Source organism: Falco peregrinus, chromosome 3 (genome assembly GCF_023634155.1).
Source record: "Falco peregrinus isolate bFalPer1 chromosome 3, bFalPer1.pri, whole genome shotgun sequence".
Classification (NCBI taxonomy): Eukaryota; Metazoa; Chordata; class Aves; order Falconiformes; family Falconidae; genus Falco; species Falco peregrinus.
The window spans coordinates 18,658,500-18,681,172 of record NC_073723.1 but is presented as its reverse complement, the minus strand read 5'-3'; the positions used below and the strand labels follow the sequence as shown (position 1 = coordinate 18,681,172).

Here is a 22,673-nt window from a genome sequence, read left to right as displayed (position 1 = left end):
TATCGTAACATTCCTGGTAAATAGCCATTTTATGAAGCAGGACACCCAAGGTGCTTCAGCACCACTAGGGTGGTAACTAAGGACAGAGTGGTGCCACCATGCTCTGGAGACCAGACAGCTCTTGTCCAGCCATAGGAAACTCCTGTGTAGGTAACAGCATCTTCCTGACGCAGCCATAAGAACTTTCTTTTATAAAAGAGTCTTGCTAAATTCATCTGGAAGCATGCCTGACATAGTTTTTATTTCAATGATGAGGGACGCACTAACCCAGGAAAAGAATCTGGGATCACATGTATTAATGAGACAGAGACGGAAGTCTGACAAACTTCAGATAACTAGTGCAGGTCAACCCTTCTCACACTCCAGAGAAGGAAGCTCCAACCCCGACACCCTCTCTGCCGAAGCCAAGACACATCTTTAGCCTGGGGAGGTTATCTAGTCCCACCCCTGCACAAAGAAGGGCCAAATCAGACCAGGTTCTCTTCAGGACCTCGTCACATGGCACCTGCAGGACCAGGCTCAAGGGAAAAGCTGTCACTCATGGAGCACCAAAACCAGCCTTTAAAAACAAAGATGACTTCGCCGACGGCTGCAGTACACTCCAACACAGAGATACAGAGCACTGCCCGCTATGGAGAAGGGGGCTGGGCCAGTTCAGCTCCACTTGCAGAGGCCAACGCTTAGTTTAAAGCCGGGACACTGGGAGAGGTGGGAGGGGGGAATAAATAAATGAAAAAAGAAAGCAGGAAAACTTAAACAAATAACCACTGTGTCATGAAAGGCAAGAACCTTTTTACAGCACCACTCCCAATATCACCTCTTTAAAGCATAATATACTTTAAAACTCTGCAAGATACAAAGGCACCTGGGGAACATATCTCAGAGACAAAAAGTGTCTTTAAAGCAAATTTTAAAACTCTTGACAGTGTTTCAGAACAGTGTATTTACTCATAAGAAACTGTCCCAACTAATCAAATTTTCAGGGCTTAGCAAAAAAAAAAAACACACACAAAAAAAAAAAACCACAAAAATGTTCAGAGAGTACAGCAAAGGAAACATGTCCCTTGCTTGTTTTACTGGAGGGAAAACAAAAATTCAAACTGCAAACCCCCCTTTCAGTAACAGAATTCAGTCAGAATCCAACAGTTCAGAGTGTAAATGTCCAGGGAAAAAACTAAAGTACTCCAGTATTGCATTTCACAACAGCTATTCACCAGCTCGTCCTGTGCCACAGTGCTGAATAAGACTAGCATTCATCTTATCATAGAAGGAATAAAATGAAATGGCAGAGTAAGGAATACTGCTGTTTTCTAACAGATGTTCATTACCATAAATGAAGTTATAAACCAAAGTTCAAATGCAATACAGGTCATGAGCCCTGAATTAGCAAAGCCTAGGAAGCAGAAAAAAAAAAAACCAACCACCACCAAACGGCCTCTTAAATCTGTTCTTGATCTTTTTTGAATTTACAGTATCACTTTTTTGCTAACTAAACATTTACCCTTTAAAAAAAAATACAGAGAACCTGGGGATAATCTAAAATTGTCGACATAAACATAACCATTACCCACAACTTGGCCCAAATCCAGAAAGTTAACTCTGCCAACTGCAGCCAATTTAAACCAAGACAGTTATTTGCAATTTAGTTTTAATATTACTATTCTTAGCTGACAACTGTACTGACAGGTAACAGGGGTGCATTTATTCAGATAGAAAACAAACAAAAAACCCAACAAAAACCAAAACAACCAAAACCCAGAAAGCTATCATTACCAGGTTTTGAGTTAACAATTACTTTTAAGGACTGGCCTACAAGCAATCTTGCAAGCGTGAAGGCAGGTATTATTACCTTTTGTTCAAGTTGCAGCTAACACTGCCATAAAATTTTATAGCTAAATCTGTTACTGTCACCCAGGGGCAGAAAACACGTAGCAGTGGTAACAGGTACTGTGGCTAGGACTATGCTAGGAAGATACGTGGCTACAGCCGAGTACTGTTAAACCCAAGACAAAAGTATGAGCACTGTTTTATAAATAGTGACCAAATTGTTAAGATTAATGACTTAACAATTAATATCAAGAAGGCAAGGAAAAGGAATATGAAGATTATTAATAATTTAGATCCGTTCTAACCTCACTGTAGGCTGTAAGGTTAGTATCTCATCTGGAAGTTAGGGAGGGGTTTCTCTCAAATTCATGAATCTGTTTCCTTCAAAAAGCCTGTCCAGGTCATTGCAGCAAATCATTCAGATACACATAAAGACAGCAAAAGTTCTTGCACAGAACAAGAAATCAAAGCAATTGTTGTGTCTACTAAGAAGAGGTAGTCCTTTACGTGGCGAGTTCATAAGAGGATCTTCAAGCCCAAAATTCTGGATTGGAGCCTAGAAATGAGGTGTGTATTATTGCTTTGTTCCATATCTAGAGGTGGATCCTTAATAGTAAATTCTGACTATGATGTACAAGTTCATGCAAGGAATAAGCTCATCAGGCTCATCCCCAACATCCTTTGTTCCTATGTTTTTCTAGACATTTTAACAAAAACTGCAATAGTTTCAGTACGTACAGCAAAACACTAACTTGAAAAATCATGTCCACTGATCTTCAATTGGATTCCCTAAATATTCCAGATGGGGAAAAAACAGTCCATGAGTTGACAGCAAAAAAATATTCTGCATCATTTGTTATAACTCACAAATGGTTTCCTGTTACTACAGCAATTAAAGCATGAAAGGATGCTGACTTGTGCAGTGCTAAAAATAAACTTGGCTGTTAGCCCGTTCAGTCATATGCACACAAGAGAAAGCTGAGCAAAGCCTTGTAAGACATGAATAGACAGAGGACATGAGAGAATAATTTCTCCACCACCTCTGAGAAGGTAACTATGTTCAAACAAACATTCTAGATGCATATAAATAGGACACTGAAGGGTTTGGGGTTTTTTATACTCTGTAATACTGTAGAAAGTTACACAGTGATTATGTTCCATCTCCCTCCTTGAAACACCTTGCAGTAGCAGAACAGATGAATTACTGTCTTTATTTGAAACTACTGATATACGTACTGGAACAAGGGCTGAACAAGCTTTGCAGGAGTGCCGTTGTTCCCCTGCCATCAACCAACCAACCCCCTCAGAACAAAACCTAGGAGTGATTTCAGGCATAGTTCATTCCTGGGGTACGCTCCAAGCAGGTGAGCAGCCCAGACATACGGGCCCCAGGACAAACCCAGGGCTAAGTGCCACATACAATGGCTGCAGTCAGCCTGCTCCAAAAGAAAAACCAAAACAACCTATGATTTGGAATATAACTACTCTGCACTACCTCACCTAATGGTCGTTAGTTACTCCCTAGAATGGATGCATTTAGCAACAGAAATGTACATTTCCCATCAGATGCAGGATAGTCTAGATTTCAGTATCATAGAACTTAATTTGAACTTTATCTGCAGCGCTGGATATTCACCACCAAATATTTTTAGTATAACATACACTTATCCTATTATCCCTCCCAAAACCATGATACATCATTCATATCCTTTTAAAGATGTTTAATGAATCACAGAGTCCTAAGGTGGAAACCCAGACTGGAGATCTAGGAGAAAGCATAAAATGCAAACAGGTATCCAGAAACTCAAATCAGTGTCTTCATCGTTAAGAGGGTCTTTTTCCTGATCTAATCAAATTCTCTGTCAGTGCCTTACAAACTTAGAAGGTCAGCCTTTCATTTCCACTCAGACAGGTTCACACCAAACTAGGGTTTGCAATGGTTTGCTTAACAAGGTCTCAAACTGGAGCTGAAAAAAATTAGAAATAAGATACCTGCCTAAAGAATCAAGGGGGTTAATCTGCTAAAATAATGACAATGCAGAAACGACTTGCAGTTTTTAAGAGATGCATGGTAAGGGTAGAAATACAGAGTTTAAGCTGTCTCCTTCAGAGAGAAATGGAAAATGTCATTAAAACAGCTGAAGTTTTATATAAAAATGCCAGAAACACAGTAACATTGACAGGAGAGTGAACAGGAACAATAATGTGGTGTTCTGATCTGTGCATTCCAGAAGTGAATCATTATATATTAAGGAAAAAAAAACCCAACAAACCTAGGTACTTGAGAGTTGCCAACAAATAAACTAACTGTAGCAATTCCCTAACCAGTGAGCCACCCCCGGAGTCAAAATTCCGTACCTCAAAAAAATCAAAAACTCATCAGCCCAAATGCAGGCTGGCTCTTCTTCCCCTCTTCCATTTTCAGTGCTCAGGGACTGCAATGAGTTCTCAGGAGCTGGAGGAGGGACACCTCCCATAGCAAATTCTTCGCACTCTTCTCCCTTTGGATGAACTAATCTTCCCCTGGGATTATCAACACCCTCTCCACTAGCTATGGAAAAAGACCAGATAAGTACATCAAAGTAACATCAGACCGGAATTAATCTCATTCAAATATACTCCCCTGTTTAAGTAAGGTGAGGTGTTGGCAATTCTGTATCAGCACTGATTTTTCTTGGGCCTCTCTGGTTCGAGGTAAGCATCTATCAACTATTTCACTGCTTTGCAGTTGAGCAGAGCAGCAGCTCAGCCACAGCACCGAACTGGAAACAAGACCACAGTACCTATGTATCATCATGGTGCGAGATTAGGGTTTTGGCTGTCCTCCGTAGCAGGTTCACGTAAGAGGACAAGCAAAGCAATTCTGTGGGACACCACAAAAGATTTGTTAACAAGAATTATCAGAGTTCTGCACACAGCCATAGAGATCTGATCTAGCAGAAGGCTTTCGTCGCCTTTAAATACAGCAGTGTTAGGCATCACTGATGCCTACATATGAGTGTTCATGAAATATCTGGGGAGTTATAGATACAATTATAATATTCTTTATTTAATCATTTTCCCTCCAGACCACGTTTGAAAAGAAATCTGAGAAGGTGGTGACAGATGAGTTTATTCCCACCCCTCCTCGCACCTGCCCAAAACCACACTTGTTTCTCCAGGAAAGAAGGGAGATAGGGGAAAGGTAATTTATGAATAACAGGGAGCAGAATTGGCTTTCAAGCCAGGGCACATGATCTTGTGCTTGCAGCCAGCAGCGGATCCCCTTGGAGGGCAAAGCTTACTTAAGACAGTCTGTGCAGCACCCAGGGGGGAACCAGGACACTCCCTCCTCTGCTGCCCTAGCACAAAACTGAGTGTATGAATAATATGGGGAGCTTATGCCACAGAGTGGATGCAGTGGACCAGGTCCATGCTATACTCACTGGCTTTTTTCAACACGCTTGCTATTTACATTGCCATTCCCAGGCACAGAATGTGAGATTTTGCCTTCTGCAGTACTCAAAAGGTCTTAAAATGAGAAAAAAGTGGCTTGGTTACTATCAAGACAAATGCTCATTGTAAGAGCAAATCCAAGGCTGGCAACAGCAGTGCTTCCCACAGTCCCTGGTACCAGCAGCACCAGCACCTCGACTCAGTCAGACAGCAACAACCCTTCCAACAGCCACCACCACTTGCAGGCTGTTACAGCAGTGCAGTAACACACCAGGAGTGCAACTGATAAATTTGATGTGTCTGGTGAAATTTTTTTTTTTTCGTTTAAGAGAACTCTGCTATGATCTTTACAGAAAGATGAAGAAAAACTGCTATTAAAGCACATACCACTAAGCACCAGCTTTTTCTTAAGCAGAAAGTTTTGTTCCCTGCCTGAAGACAACCTTGGAAGCAAGTAAGACTGCAGAAATAAGCTTCCCTCTGAAATAATTTTAGATGCATGTAGGATTTATTGCTTTTCATCTGTCTCAGAATTAAGACAGCTACCCAGAATGAGACGGAGATGACCGATAAACTGAATGATGTTCAAACATTTTGTTACAGACTCACATTAACTGTAATTAAGCTCCTCTTCATTTTTCACTGCATTAGGGCAATAAAGACAAAAGTATGAGCTTCCCTGAATTCCTTAAGAAACTATTCATACCTGTCACCAAAAAAAATACCATAAGAAATCACTGACAATTTAAGTTCCAGACATAAATTACACTGAGATAATTGGTACCTCTCTATGTAAGTGCCTAATGAATACAGAACGCAGCAGCAAGGAAGCTATTCGTAGCTCTTAAACCTAGCACAGTGGCAGCACAGTGGATTCATCACCTGGGTACCTTTCTTCTTCCCTTCCGCACATAACTTAGCAAAGCCTCTGGCTACATTTGTGGGACCAGTCAGACTTTAACAGCTGACTCTGCATAGCCAAAGCGCAACGTCAGCTGTCTTTAGCAAACGGCTGATGGAAAGAATGCGCTATAATGTAAAAACAGATAAAATACACTTTACATGGAACTTTAACTCAAAATGTTCTCTTTTGTCTTTTATGTTGTGAGAATATAGGATATCTGCTGGGTTATTCTGCAGCTGCATTATTTATTAATCTATTCTGCATGTGAATTTTAAGTTCTAAAAAAAAATTACTCTGTTCATGAAAATAGTCTGAAGTTACTAAGATTGTTGATTTCGTAAATAAAGTCATATAAATAAGGAAAAGCAGAAGCCAGACTACTGTGTTCTACCCTTCCTACAAGTGAACAGTTCTAAGTTCACTTTTAACTCTTTCTAGCAATTGCCCTTATTCTGCAAAACAAGAAAAGGAAAATTCTTCTCCCAGTCAATGTTTCTGCCCTCTCTCAGGCAGATTAACTAGCTCAGTTTCAAGTGCATCTCCGCAGCTTCCAACCGCAGAGCTAACACAAGCTTAAGCCCACGTCACACCACTGCAAATCACAGCTGTGCACACACTCCCTCTAAAGCCACTTCAGGACCTCTGCTCTATGAAGTACTACACGCCTGGTCCGTTTATTTAATCCCAATGTTCCTTTAATCTTCTCAGGAAACTACCTAACACCAGGTTATGAAAGACAGGGTTCTGCCACTTAGCACAGTCTTTGTTTTTCAACTTGGCACATTTTCCCTTTTCCAGTGCTAGGGTTTTGGGTTTTTTTTCTTCCCTGTTCTTCGGTCACAATTTCACTGTGAGCATACAGCAGACTCCCATGAGTGCTAAAACTATATCCTCCAACTCCAGTTCTGATAATCAGCTTCAGAACTAGTAAATTACAAACACAAAACCACAGCTGAATCCAAGCTTTCCTGCACACATCAGCCTGTGCTGTTTTCTACACGGGAGGAAACATGGAACCTGATCTATTGAACACTTTTCCCCTTAGCAGTGAAAAATATGCTGTGGCACTAGTGTACTGCCTGCATCAATGACATACCTGTAATGCCAGTATTTTCTGGAGACCTTAACGAAATTTGTGCTCGCCTGCAATATTTTTCATGCTCTGTGATGGGGGCTGATCTCAGCATGCCTCCGGCATCCTTCCCTCCTGCATTCTCATCTGCTTCTCCAAAATCTGGGCAATGTTTACACCACCTCTTCTCCAGCAGCGAGAAAGGCGATGGATTCAGGCTGATGATGCCTTTTGCAGTGCTTAAGCAAAGTGATACAGGGGAGCAGCCACTGATCCCAGGAGGAATAATCCTGGGTACAGCACCAAAAGAAGGGAGAAGAGAGACAGCTCCCGACCTAGGCAACAAGGCAAATTCAAGGTCAAAAATGCATCCAAATATAACTGCAAGTACTTGACAATACTAAAAAAGTAACCTGGGAGATTGAAATAGTATTGCTCACTACTGATTCAATACTTTTCCTCCCATTCCTAAACTCCCTCCTGATCATTTATTTGGGACTCTTCCTTTACTCTAGCACTTGAGCTCAGCCTGATGTACAATCAGACCCAGAGAAGAACACTAGCATGGAAAGCAGAAACGGGACTTTCACACCCAGAGGTTTCCAAGACATGGGGGAAGAACAGGACGCTTCCTTTGCAACAACATGGGTAAGCCAACAGTAAATCCACACCATAAAGACAGGTCACATCCACTACACATTAGCTTGTCCACAGCTCATCTGCGCATGCTCTTATCCCACGGTGGGGAAGCCATGTAAATGTTTTTCCTCTGGGGTTGGGAAAGAATAATTAAAGTGAGCTTGCCTTTTTTTTTTTTTTTGAACTGAGGTTTTAACACAAGGTCAGACACAAATCACCATAGAACTCTGCCATATTAGCATCCAGCTGCAAAAACTCATCTAAGCATGGGAACAAGGCTGATACAATAGGTTCCTAACATCCAAACCAGAGAAGTAAACCAACAGTGAAAACACTACAAATCCAAAGACCTTTTTTCTTTCTGATAAACCATAACCAATAAATGAGTAAACAAGTCACATGTATTTCTCACTGGAGCCTTTAATCTTCAACACAGGCCATTTGTGCTGCATCAGAACCACAGACACACCTTTGTTATGTTCCTTCCATGCAGGGAGAGGGACACTGAATCTCAAGAAGCCTGTCCAACATTTTCAAGAGGAAAAGGCCACTGGGCTAATTATTTAATAAAAACACTGCCACTTTCGCAGCTGTTTACTTTACTCCATAAAATAAAAAGGCAAAGGGGGGGGTGGGCGGGGAGCTGGATTTCAGGCTGATCTTCCATCTCCCATCTCTTCTCTTTGGCAAAAATCTTCTATTAGGCAAGACGGCTGTGGATCTAGCCAGCAATTCTTACATCTCTTCCCCTTGAACAAAATGGTTGATTTTACATTTGTAACAACACAGCTATACTTGTGCTTTGTTAAAAATCAGCCTGTTGCCAAGACTTAATGAAGCAAAGAAACAGCTGGATTGAAAGCCTATTTACGATCTGAAAATACAAGCTGGTGGCACTTAAAAGAGCAGTGGGCTAAAGAAATTGGTTTATCGCATGCACATTTCTCCCCAGTCTTCCATGAAACCAAATAAACCACAATTTCTACCCTTTTGGATTGCTATGAAAGATGGGGTAATATCTTAATGGAGATCAGCGATTCATACTCCTAGTGTAAGATGAGTTACAGCAAACTGGCCAGCAGTAAAGGATTGATCACTGCATGGAGTCAAAAGCTATCAAGAGCAAAAACTTGAAAGCCACAAACAAAAAAAAGTTATCCTATCAGTACAATAACCAGAAACTGATGATATCTAAAAGAAAAATGCAGCAGGTCAAAATGCAACAATTGTTGGCTCACAGTAAGCATTTGGACCTGAAGAAAATACTAGAGTTTTGTGGCAATACAGCTTTATACACATCAACGCACCCCAAAGCGGACAGACCTCTGTCCATGGCATGAAGAACCACAGACCCTGTCCTGTGTCTCCTGACTCTGCCTGAAGCTTTCACAGAAACTTTTGAAAGAACTGCTGGTGTCCAGCTGACAGGTCTCAGACTAGCCTGGGCCACTGCCAAGACTCATGTCTCTGGCGCTCCTCTCAGTTCAAGTTGACTTCACTGTAGAAGCCTTTTTCTCTCAAACTTCTCCATCCTTTTTGACATGAGAAAGATTTTTCCAAGGCTTCATCCTTCCCCCAGGGTCATGCAGGAGCCTTTCATGAGGATCACTGCCAAACAGTAAGGCAAGTTTTAATTCTGGAAATGTCTGTGCTCCTATCTGAGACCCTAAAAGCTACAAAGTATTTAGCAAGCATGTTGAGGAAAGGTTTTATCCTTGGGTACAAGCAGTAGGAGAGAATGAAACAAGCCACTTGCTCCTTACATCTGCTTTAAGGTGATAGGAGAGTTGATACAGAACATGCTGTGTCTCCAAACACATAATACTGCAGTCTTATGTATGTTCCTATTTGCTTTTTATTATCTAGAGAGAAACATGCAGGTTAAAAAAAAAAGTCCTGTCAGGATTTGCCAAAAGCTGAAGGATCTCAGTTTGTCAAAATTAAATTTCAAAAAAACCCCTCAAGGAATACCCCAAAAGCAACGAACATGATGAGCCCATCATACATGAACAGAAACTGGCAAACGACACAGCCAAAGTATACAGAGTATCAGTATGTATTACAGCTGCTAGAGTGGATATTTTATTAATAATTAACATCTAAGAAATATCTAAGAATCCAAAGTAAATGAACACTGGAAAAAAGCTATGAATTCATGTCCCATAGTTTTGGATGGAATATACACTCCGCTGTGTTAAAAATGGAATTTTGTGGCCTTTGCCTTAAAATGCTCCCAGTGTTTCAGGGGAAGCAAGGGTTTTGTTTCAGGCATGGGTTAGTCACATCCCAAAAATTCCACGGGGCTCGTTCAATGTTAAAGGAAGTTCTCACACACAGCAACAAAACAGAAACAAGAACATATGCTTTCAGGTTTTTGAAATAACACAGTGCTAATTTAAGGAGAAAGAAAGAAGGAGGGGGGCACAAGAGAGCCCATACACACAAGTTCAGCCCTCCCCAATATGAGCCACTTCTTGTAAAAAAACCCACCAACCACCACCAGAGAGATCAAAGAGAGCTTCCTTAAGTACTCTGTTTGCATGGTACACTTACCTCATTTTTCCATTTCCTACTAGTTTTTAGAAAAGATTTTCTCCCGGACACACCAGCTGCCTCAGTAGTTCCTTATTTGGATTGATTAAATAATAAATAAGGCTGACTAAAGCTACAAGTTTTCAGTTGAATGAGTAAGCTTTAAATAATTTCTTAGAGAAACTGGTAGACTTCATTTTAATTTTGATTACATGCTGAAACAGTACCCCTGTGTTCACAGAATAAACATGATCCATTTCATTCATGCCTATTACAGAAGATCCAAGTGTTTCAAATTATCACACTGAAAGGTTTAAGTTGTATTGTAAGTAAAAGTTGCATTTCTAATGATCTTTCCTAAAGACCTAAATCAAAAGCACCGCTCATACCAGACAAGATAGCTAAAAGCATTATCTGTCTCCTAATAACTATAAAATGTATTATTTTACACAAGACACATACAGTTGAAGAACAATGGCTCAAGGTTTAGATATTTTTTTAATTCACGATTTAGAAGTTGTTCATGCATGACCCCTATTTTGTACACATCACATGCTTAAACACATGCAAATGATGGAAAACATTTTAACTGGAGCAATCTTCTCTCTTATGTCTAAAACATTAACTGCAGAGAAGAGCAAAGGCAGCTAACTAAATAATGATACTTTTAAACAGTAATATTACTTCTGCATTATGTTTGGACCATGTAATTTAATGCACAACACCTTTCTAGGAAAAGGCGTAAGGTAGATGACACTGAGCTTCAGTAAACGAAGCTGTTTCACAGTTTGAAGTCTCTGGTTGAGTATTATCTAGATACTATGGTATAGCTCAGGAGTTCCCGCAAGACTTGAAACACTTCTTTGGTCACATTAAGAGTAAGTCCCTGGAGTGCTATGGGGATCACTTAAATTCTTCAGACAAAAGCCTTTGTATTAATAAAGAAAAACTGTACTTTTATTCCTGGTAGCAATACATGCTAACTGCATCAAAACAAGCAAGCAGAAAGTCTGTCAAACCAGCAGCCTGCTGGCCTTATGCAATGCCACATCTTAGCAAACACACTTTTTTGTAGTTTGTTTGGGTTTTTTTTACTGTACCAAAAGTACTGGTCGTCTCTGGTGATACTACCTCCTTCGCTGGCTTCTCAAGTGGCACCAGTGGTTTAGGGTATCTGGACGCTACAACAAGTTTTCAAAAGCAAGACAGCAGTAAGTCATTATTTTAAAATCTTCCGACCAATACTGGAGTATCAGCCAGCAAGGAAAGAGCCTTTACAAATACTAAGACTGGATTTCTCTAAGTCTGACACCAATTCCACTTGAACACTTGCAGGCTCTCCTCCGCAAAAAACACACAGCAAAGATTCTGCATTTAAGCAGAGAACTCAGACTAGAACCTGCTTTAAGTGATACGAGCACATAAAATTTCAGAATATGAAAGAAAACCAGCCACAATAACTAAACCAACATGTCTTTCAGAAAACAGTACCTTGTCGAATGTGGTTCAAAGGTTGGCAGTTACAGTAACATTTGACATTTTCAGAGAACAATTTCAGGTTAGTTTTACCACAAGCGACCAAGCACCAATTTATTGTTTATGACATTAAACCTCAGCCCCTTCTAATACTTAAGTAATATACACATGGCCCTGTCCCAAAATACTATTTGTACTAGCACAAACAGAATAAGCCTCACAAACAGGATTTAAAGCAGAAAAAGAGAATTACCAAATTTATGCAAAGTTAAAATTTTATGAAAATTTCTATATATAGTTAACATTTCCATAAGATACCATGTGTGCAATGAGATGACATGATGAAGAATCCAACTTTTGTAAGCTACCTAAATTTGCAGTTTTACCGTTACTCAAAAAAGGAAGTCCAAAAAGATCATGCGCATCCACTTGAAATAAAGCTTAAACATGAAGGAGCACTGCAATAAAAACATGCAATGTCTGACGGACTAATGCAACACATTCAAGTGCTACAGTGAACACCAGAAACAGGTTTTTCTACTACCCAAGAGCACACTTAGGAGGTGAGGTTTTGTTCATGCACTATTTTTTGCTTTGAAGTTTTGAGATTCAGTTGAGGTTTCTGTTAATTGTTTTGTTGGGTTTTTTTAAAACTATACTTTCACTTCTGAAAGGTTTCTTGGGGAATGGGGCACACCTCTTAAAAGGACTTCAGGAGTATTAAATCTTTTAAATAAGGCACCCCCATGCAGCATCTAGACCTTCCCATGCACTTCATCTTTTCTGATAACGGACATCTATATTCTTGAAAAGAGGCGTAAGAAGAGAGAATCTAGAACAAATTTAACTGAATTTCATAAGTGAGAACCCAATCTATGGATAAAAAGGAGGTGGAACTCCTGCCTCTACCTGTTACCCGCCAGAGTAGCTGCAGGGTTCACTTGATCAACCAGCCTTATCCTGGGTCACAGCATCTACATAATCACTGTCAGCAGAGCAGGAACCCAGCTTCCCCCAGCCAAGCTCCATCCCAGCTCCCCGAAGAAGGCAGAGCCCTGCTTTTCAGCATCGAGGCCCGGGAAAACCAGATCAGTTTTATGCATCAAGTATTCCAGATATAGAAGCACATGACAGCTACAGGGCTGAATACAGCTTCTGACTTCTCCCTCTCTTCACCAAGGTTTAGGAAAAATAGTGTCAGAACAACTAGAAAAAGATACAACTCATTCCTCACTCCTCCCCCTCCAGCAAAATGGCATCAATTCAAATAAATGGCTAAGATTCAATATTAGCATTAACTGACATTTAGGGTGAGAAGTCTTTTATAAGTATATTTTATCCCATTTAATAAAATATTTTGCATTACACAGGTGACCACCATTTGAAAACAGAACAGTTCCAAATCGAGGCATTAATGAAAATGATCAGTAGAATCTGCGTAGCACTCTTCCTTCATGAGGGCTGCATGACTGGAGGGAGGTGGGGGTGTGTGCAAAAAAAAAAAGTTTCAGAAGCAAAAAGAGAAGTAGCATGTGTTTCCATCTGAAAGACTATATTCTTCTCACTACTGAGCATTTTTCGCTCAGCGGTCAGATTAGCAATAGCCCTGGCGTATGCTGTGATGATCTAAGACGACAAAGGGACTGCACACCGACAGGCTAGCAAGAGTTTGCCATTTTAGCAGCTTGACGGGGCACTTCAAACTTGCAAATGAGATGCTTGCCAGCGGTCTGCCAGGCAGCCTTTTCCTAGAACAGCAAACACTGGAGTTTAAAAGTTTCTGGACCTAGGTCAACAGCAAGGGAGAGGTAGATGATCCTTCTCCACACACAGCTCAGAGTTCACGTGCGTATGTTGAGTCTGTAGAGGAGAGAAGGAGAGAACACCATCCCCACCAGGTGCCATCATAGCTGCCACAGCATGCTGCCAAGACTGCTCCCTCTACCCCCAGCTCAGCAGGCTGGGTGGTCCTTGCAAGAAGCCTCACACTTGCACTGTGAAATCACTCTTCAAACAGGACAAGTAGTTCCATAAGGATCAAATTATGCTTTGTTGTGTTAACACAGATCAAGTTCTATTAAAAAGGGGTACTAAAATCTGAGTGGTTCTAAACCACCATGGCAGATGAACCGGTTTGTTCATACTAGCAAGAAGCGTCTGACTCATGCAACAAAGGGAATCTTATTCATAGGAGATGGTGCTTGGAATGCCTAAAATCCACAGTGAGATCTGTCTGTCTTTGATGACATCTGCAGTCTTCTGGATTAACTTTTCTTTTTGAAGTTGTGGAAGTAGAGGCACCTAGGCTCAAACACTTCCTAAGCTATCCCTTCACAAGTCTGAACACCCAATCATAAACCATAGGTGTTTCTTCTGACACCAAAGTAAAAGCTTGCAGATTCCCACAGAGATCTTGCCCCAGCTGTCAGCCCTACTGAACACATGGAGGTGGTGACCTTTACCTGCACACTAACTTTTTAAGCAGGGATAAGATGCAGTAACTTGAAATTATGAACATTTTCTATCAGAATGCATGCTTTTGGTCAGATTATTTATAAAACCATGTATGGTTTATGACATACGTGCCTTCAGAGAGAATCTAGCTAGAGACTGAATTCTCCACGACCTGCAAATTAAACCAACAAAACTAGCTGTCAAGACTGCACTGCTACTGGGTTTCTGCAAGTTTTCCAGTTAATATACAACCTCAACAGGCAGAGAAACAAGCAATTACACTTCAGAAGGCCTTTTATTAAGTGATCACATCACAAGCGCCTTCCATTTAAACTATAAAATGCAATGTGGTGCTTTCAAGGAATTGTGTTCAATGTACATACATTACATGTTAACATACTTTTATATATATAATACACAAAGGTATATATTTTTTAATATATTCTATGTATATGTACAAAAAGACAGGAAAACAGGATTTGTTTTCCTGTCTTTGCAACAAAAGATGGGAAAATAACGGATCCTCTCACTATTAAGACCTGAGATTTCTTACAGGCCCTAGACAGTCATCGTGTCAGTATTATTAATGGAAAGTGGTTACATCTGGGCTCAAGAATATTTTAACAGCATAGATAAGAACAGTACCCTTAGAAGAAATGAAGACACAGCAGACATGCTAAGTTTAGTATTTCTTACCTAAGCAAGTCAAACCCTTCAGCATTTTTCCTTGTTACTGGGCTTGCTGCACTGCTTAGAACTGCTTTCACGAATCACTTCATATCATGCACTGAAAACTAAAGGTAGGAAACCTGAATATAAGCTCCTTAAGAAAGAAGTTACCTCATCTTTCTAATACCACTCTTTCACAATGGAAAATTGCTATAGAGGGTCAGAGGCATTAAATCATTCTTCACATTGCCAGTAAGACTTCTACATTTTCATCTCCCCCATGCAAGAAAGGAGCATCTGACAGGAAGGAAGATCTGACTGACTGTTGCCAACAAAACTAAGCTTTGATTATGAAGCATCACTTTCATGAACAGGAAAGCAGAACTATCATATTTAACAGAATTGGCCTACTTGCTACTTCAGTGTTCCCGTATTTATGAGAAAGAACAATACAAAATGTTTGTATTCAATTCCACATGCATCATCTTCATCTGGTGTGGCCGACATGCTTACAAGAAACACAAGCTGAAATTTAAAAACTTTGTTTCAAACCTTTTCCTGGGAAAATGTGAGACCTTATTCACAAGACTGGAAAAAAAACCAAAACCAAACCAAAAAACTTGAAAAAGGAAAACTAAATCCAGGTGAGAAGGTCTTGCAGCTGTCTTCAAAAAGAGCAATTTAGTGATATTTTGACTAAACTTTAAGATAGTAAGATACAGCTTATAGTCTAAATCAGGACAGTTCTCAAAGTATCTTCCATCAAGACTCAGTTTCACAGTCCTCCCCCCAGCTTCTCCTATGCAAACCCCATCTATTACTTTCAGCTCAGGCTCCCATCCTTTATCACTAGCTCACAGATAGAGCTCTGTCTTCCAGCTGATGCACAGAAGAATCTCTGTGTTTATTAATAAGCTAAACTGCTCAAACTGACTGCTAGTGCTCAGCATCTGGGAGCATTAAGAGCCCAGACATAAACATCCTGGTAGGACAGGTGACAATGTGATGGCAGGAACATATTCACGGACCCCTCCTCACCTACAACTTTTGCGACTACAGTGCAAGCAGATGTGTTAAGTTTCAAAAACGCTTCAGACTCACCTAACTTACAGGTCAACAGCTACGACTCACCTACCTGAGGACCGTCCTTCAGCGTAGCAGCCGCAGCAAAAGATGGGTTTCCCTGTAGCCTCTGCCATTAGCGGAGGCCACAGATAGTGTGGCCTGTCATATTTCGCGCTAGGGCAATTAGTTGATGGAACTGCATCCTTCTGGTGGTAGGCCTGGGAATGGGCTGAGGAACAGGCCCCAGTTGGTTCTTGCTGTGCCCAGGTCTCCCCATATTGCTGCCAGCTTCCCCTAGCTGATATGGGGTCTGTTAGGGCACAGAAGAGGCAGTGAAGGAAGAAGGTCAAAACTTAACCCAGTAAGGATTGTGTTAAGAAGGGTACGGACTAAGACCTCCCTTTCCATATGGAAGTATGAAAAGATCACAGGCACAAAACAAGCTTAAGCACAGTGGCAAAACTGCATAGGCATTTTCTGATTAAGGAGAGACTGATTCTCCAGGCTCAAACAGGACACAGGAATTTGCTCAGTGAATTTGAAGGCTGCATTTGGATCACTTTCATTGGAAATGAAACACAAAAGTAGAACGAGCAACCTTACATAAGGAATAAGTTACTAGGAGCCGCAGCATGTTGCCATCAAACGAGAAGATCGAGAAGAAACCCAGCATCTCTAAAACCATCTCATCTTGATTGAAAAAAATCAAAAAGTGACACTAGTAGACTGAAGGAAGTACTTGGAAAGCAGGGCACAAATACCTCTAACTACCCATCTGCTACTCACAATCACAACCTGTCTACCTGTTGGACCATTCCTACACAGTCAGCATTTCAACAGCAGGAAAGAGCAAACGTACAAATTATTATCTAACCACAATAAAGCACGTTAAGTACAGAATATCAACATCTAGGCCAGAAATCATATAATTTTCTTTCAAGTGCAGCCCTTCTATCCACTTTGCCTTCTGGTACTCCGTGGTGTTGAGAGTGATGATACACATCCAACGCTCCCCAAGAGCCTGGCTCTACATTCACTGCCTTTCTTCACATAAAATCTGAATTCTTCGTTATCAACCCTCAAAAAAAAAAAAACAAAACCAAAAAAACCCCCACACAAAAATAAAACAACCCACCACAAACAGCTACGGGCAATCCATCCCACCCAGGGATTTCTGGCATTACCGTTCCCTTCCTCAGCTCAGAGCAGCTTGCACACATGCACACCAAAGAGGATTCAGTGCTATGGTGGGTGCACCTAATGAAAGCAGAGCACTTACTTCACCAGCACTGAATGATTTTCTGGGCCACGTTTCCTCTTATTCATGTGGTTTTAGTTCACTATAGTATCTAGGAATGTACAAAGGTCCATGCTATAGTTTTCAGATTTTTATTTCCTCTGATTTTTTTATTCAACAGACTTACCAGAAGCCCTCCTTGATTATGATTTTTCATTTTCCACAACACAGGAAAAAAATCTCATTTCTTAGAATTAAAAGAGCTGACAGCTATTACCATGCTGCAGTCTGGTAAAAAAAATATGAATGGAGCCAGCTAAAGGAAAAGGTTACTTTCAAAAAAGTCTTATCAAGCTATAGGATGGGCTGCTCAAGAATCTGACTCCAAGGACAGAGGTCTGATGGCATCACAACACTGCACGCAGCCCTCACCTGTAAGACTACAATGCTCACAGCTGAGATTTTGTTCAGTCAGTCTCTCCAGTGGGATTAGTGCTCGGTTTCAGCACAAGTGAACTGCAATTTCCAGTAGCAGAATAAATTTGCAGTTTACTAAGAAGATCCCATGCAGTAAAGTCTCTAAACTCAAACTAATGCTTTTGTTACTCCTTCTAAATCCTGAAGCATCAGAAAGTCACAGTATTTTACAGAAACAGACTTTCATATTATAGCTAACAGTAACCGAGAAACAAAATTAAATAGGACCATCTGTTGAACTATCTCCATGTAAACTTTTAAAATGCATTTCAGTATAATGTCTCAAAGTCTCACTTTGATATCCACCGCACCATCCTCCAGGGCCACAGAAGCAGTGCCAGCAGTCCAGTTTCACCTGAGAAGTAACTGCCAAGATAGAAACCCACACAAAAACCTCACGGCAAGAACCCTTCAGAAGCAGAGAAGGCTCCATTTAGGAAGAGTATTAGTTGTTAGTATTCAAAAGTTAGTGTCAACTTACAGCTCAAAGCATACCTCCCACTACACTGGAAAACACACACAACTGATCCACGCTCTGCGAATCAGAAGTGCTGCTCCTAAAACAAACTGCTTAAGCAAACTACTCTCGATCTCACTAGAACAGTAGCGTTCATGTGGTTATCGGCAAAACCAGAGGTACCTGCAAAGGTTTTGTCTCTTCACAAAAGTAGCTCTCCTATGGCTGACCCCTGGACCTGTTCTCTGCCCACCGTAAGATTTCTTCCAGACACGTACAGAAGAGCCACAGGGCACAGAAATGCCCTTCCCAAGGGCACAGCACTACCAAAGACACAAAGAGGCCCAGATCAAATGCACACTGATCTCCTGAGTACCCGCCACCACCTTCGTCGCAACAGGGGCTGTAAATTACGGTTGAGCGTCAGAACCAGGAGTACTGAGGTCGCAACTAAAGAGGATTTGGCTTTGTCAGGTTTGATTCGTTTAAGGAAAAGCGTCAAGTTGGCAAGAACAGTTGGATCAGTTGGAAGAAAAAAGAAATCACCGTGAATTATTTTAATTAGCGTGGCACAGCACTACCTTCAGAGACACATCTACAAGCCTCCCCAGCACAAGGCACACCTTCCCGCAGAAGAACCAACACTTGCAAGAGGTGATGCCGGCAGCTCCCTGTGCAGGGAGCTGTAATTCATGAATGAGCTCTCAGAGAAGCAGCAGCAGCAGCCGCCCCGCGCCTCCTAAGAGGTCTGAAACCAGTTTACTGCTGCGCTGGGCGTCAGGGGGATTTTAGGAGACAGGCTTTTCCACTGCCATGCCCAAGAACGGACCCCCGGCGCCGTCCCCCAATCCCTCGGGAGATGCCAACAGGGCCAGGAGCGGGCACGGTGGGCCGTCTGAAGTTCTGAGGGTACTGCAGATGCTTCTGGAAACTAAATTTCAGGTGGTGTGCCTCGTCTACAGCCGGCTACGATGCAACACGCGCTGCCCCGTCCTGCCGGAGCTGCCCCCTCGCCCCACGGAGCCGCCCGGGCCGAGCCGGGAGCACCCGGCCCGGCCGAACTTGGGGGCTCAGCCCCGGCCCGGCCACCCCCGCCCAGCCCCGCCCGCCCTCGGCGCGGCCCCGGGGCGCGGGGGAGGGGGGCGGCGGGTGCCGGCCCCGGGGCCGGGGTCTGCGGGCGCCGGCGCTCACCTTGGGCGATGGCGATGGACTCGAAGCGGTGCAGCTCCCGCAGCAGGCAGCTCCGCTCGGTGGAGTGCAGGCTGTAGATGAAGTCGCGGGCCCCCTGCGCCGTGTTCAGCGCCTCCATCGGCTCCTTCTTGGGGTGGGTGCCCAGCGCCCGCGACCCCCGCGGGAGGAGCAGCCCCTCGGCGCCCCCCCGCAGGCTACCCAGGCGGCGGCGGCAGCAGCAGCGCGGCGGGCCACGCAGCGAGCCCAGGCAGGAGGAGGGGGCGGCGGCAGCGGCGGGGCCCCCCGGCCGCCCCAGCAGCAGCGCCGCCCGGCCGAGCCACGCCGACATGGGGCAGGGGAAGGGCGCGGCGCTCGGGCCGCCAGAAACACGCGCCGCCGAGTCCCCGGAGCCGCGCTCCCCGCAGCTTCCTTCCACCGGGCCGGGGAGTCCGCGCCCAGTCACCGCCCCGCGGCCGCTCCCGCCAGCGGCGGCGGCGCCGCGCCCCGCACCGCGCTCCCCCGCTCCGCTCCGCGCCCCGCCGCGCCGCTCCGGGCCGCCTCAGCCGCTGGCGCCCATGGCCCCGCGCCGGCCGCAGGGCGGGGCGGAGGGCGGCCAGCAGGGGGCGGCGCCGCGCAGGCGCGGGGCGTGGCGGGCGCCGCGCGGCCTGTGTTGCCCTCTCAGGGCGGCGCGCGCGGCGGTCCCCCGCTGCGCTGAGGGGAGCGCGGCCGGCCGGGGGGCGCGGGGCAGCGCGGGTTAAGCACCGGCCCGGCCTTTGGCAGGGCTTCTCCCCCAGACTCTCGAGTGCTGCATCTATTGTTAAGGTACCCGTAAGCCCACAGGATGCCTTACAGCGACGAAAGGTGTGGCCCCGGCCCGCGACACTCCGGCATCGTACCGGAGTAACAAGGTTTTCCTGGTCCTTGCCGTTTCCCAGGCCCTTTGCTTTGGAGGACTGCGGTGTTGCAATACCCGCTGTCTGGTTCAGTCCGCTTTAGCTGCGTGTAACGTTTGTATTCTTTAATTAGTTAGCAGGCATTGTGTTTGAGCCACCCAAAACGGTTGCATTTTTTTACATACACCTTTAGGATGCAGATTATATCTTTCAGGAACAGAGTATGTTCAAAAACCAGATTTAAAGTGTTCTGCCACTTGGTCTGAACACCTCCCCACTACCTACACCACCCTAGGGAATAATCCAGGTCCTGTTTTTTCAAAGTACTATTCAAGAAGTGTTAGATTTTGTAATGAGACTACACAGAACCTAAATAACCACAACCACAATCAGCTCATATACCTAGCTCATTTAATACTAAGATAAGTGATTTCTGGAGGCACTCAACATTTATTGCTATGTATCTTGCTCTTTTTAATACCACAGGTAGCAGACTTCTGGAGTGGGGATGTTCGTCCAGGGAGTTTCTTTGGCAGGGGAGTCTGCTGCTGCCTTGGAGGGAGGCAAGCAGAAAGTTTTAACTTCTCCTTGCTGCCTTCTCTGCAGGGAGAAACTAAGACTTTACGTGCAAAAGCAGTGTTTTCGCTCCAGTTCCACTGCTGCAGAGTTACTGCATGGTATAAAAAGACAAAGATCTTAGGATAAGCAGAGGTTTCTTACCTAGAGTGTGAATTCAATACGCATATTTATATATAGTATTGGTACTGTAGAGAGGGAGAAGAAAGTGAGCACAGAAATACAGAAAGTATGTCATAAAGGCCTCATATACAATGTTTTAATTTTTACCTTGTTAGAGAAATAGTGGAGATAGATGGCTGTTGGCTATTTCCTGTTAAATGTGTTTTTGCCACGCATCTAATAGATCCTGCCTCTGAGACGACATTTTTTACAGTTCTGTAACTCTTCCAGTGCTTACTTCTGATCCTGAGCCACTAAGCCTTTGATGATGCTCAGAACTGTACTTACCTTCCCAGGCATTTTATTGAAAAATGGTATCTTCTGCTGCTCTTCAGGGGCAATGTGGCAGTCACTAATAGTTTTCAGTTCCAGAGAACTGTAGCGACAGAGTTCATAAAAGTCTTCAAAGATGCCGTTAACATTTTCTTAATCAGCTAGCTTTTAAAATAACAATAGATGCTTCTACGCAGAAATGCAGGCCATGCAATGGGATTGCCAAACACCTGAAAAAACACCACCTGAAAAATAAGGAAAAAGCAGGCTTTCCTGATGCCAAAATTCTAATACTTCAGTTTGATGTATTTCTGATTACCTATGTTTTATTTTATTTTCTATTCACACAGCTTGATTACACTAGACTACAAAGACAGGTCAGAGAAGGAACACTGATACCTGGCAAGAAAAGAGACTTCCTGCCTTTCCCACCAACGCTGCCCATGCCATTCACGCTGTACATCTATTGGAAATGATGATTGCATTTGGATTATTCTTGGGGTGTTTTGACAGTACTTGAAACATCACAGGTGTTTCCAGACGCTAAAGGGGAGAGCTCCTTTGTCTGGAGGGGCTGGCAGTCTTATCATGCCAGTCTTTAAAGGATTTCCTTACAGACAGGACCCTGTGCCAGTGTGGATCTCTGATGAAATTAATATGAAATTAATGACAGCAAATGGGGAGGTTGTAACATAGCCTTTAGGTATTTGTTGTATAAGAATATCAACCATATGGAGAGGTGCAAGGGCATTATTCAAGTAGACATGCTGCAATACTACTACAAAAATAAACTTATTACTTATATGCCAAGACAGAGGTCAGGGTTTAGCAGACTAAATTCTTCTGTGGGCAGCAAGTGTGGCTTATGCCTTTCCAAGCCTTTAAAACGCCGTTGAACAAACTGGAATAAAAATGTCTTTGGTGGGTCTGTTCTGCAATGATGGGAAATTAACTAGGCAACCTAAGAGTTTTTTTCCATAATTCTTTGTTGGAACCTTTATTTTGTGAAAAAATGAAATTGAAGCCATTGGCTAAACTGACACTTTAATTAATCAGACTGACTAACTCAATTCAGCAGGTGGTGTAGAGTGACTTGCGTTAGTCCCTGACACTCCAGCAGAGCTTGTGAAGCTGCTGAAATGCCTATTCCTCACAGTGTTCTGAAAAATGCAGAAGTTCCCCTTTATTTTCTTGTTTTCTTGCTGATAGGTTAATTTTCTTCTAACATGATTTCATGAGTGACCAAACTAATAAGAAGTAGGAGGACATTGTTTAAAATACTACACAGAAAATTCAGCGATATTTAGCCCTAAAAGCTTGAAAAATACTTATGTAGAAATCAGCTGAAAAGTGCC

At 43.0% G+C, this 22,673-nt stretch overlaps 1 protein-coding gene across 6 annotated transcripts in view; it reads right to left on the bottom strand.

Moving 5' to 3' along the window:
• TMEM65 (transmembrane protein 65) overlaps nucleotides 1-20,010 on the bottom strand; it is a 37,703-nt gene extending 17,693 nt beyond the window's left edge. For 3 of the 6 annotated variants that reach the window (XM_055799559.1, XM_055799558.1, XM_055799556.1), the window contains exons 1-2: nucleotides 19,436-20,010; nucleotides 16,144-16,383 (exon numbers count right to left, since the gene is read on the bottom strand). In XM_055799559.1, coding sequence (XP_055655534.1) covers nucleotides 16,144-16,383; nucleotides 19,436-19,763 — 568 coding nt within the window. In that variant the 5' untranslated portion in view covers nucleotides 19,764-20,010. The remainder of the gene's footprint in view (nucleotides 1-16,143; nucleotides 16,384-19,435) is intronic. The other 3 variants (XR_008746458.1, XM_055799557.1, XM_055799560.1) reach the window with 2 other exon arrangements.
• Between the last annotated feature and the right edge of the window lie 2,663 nt (nucleotides 20,011-22,673).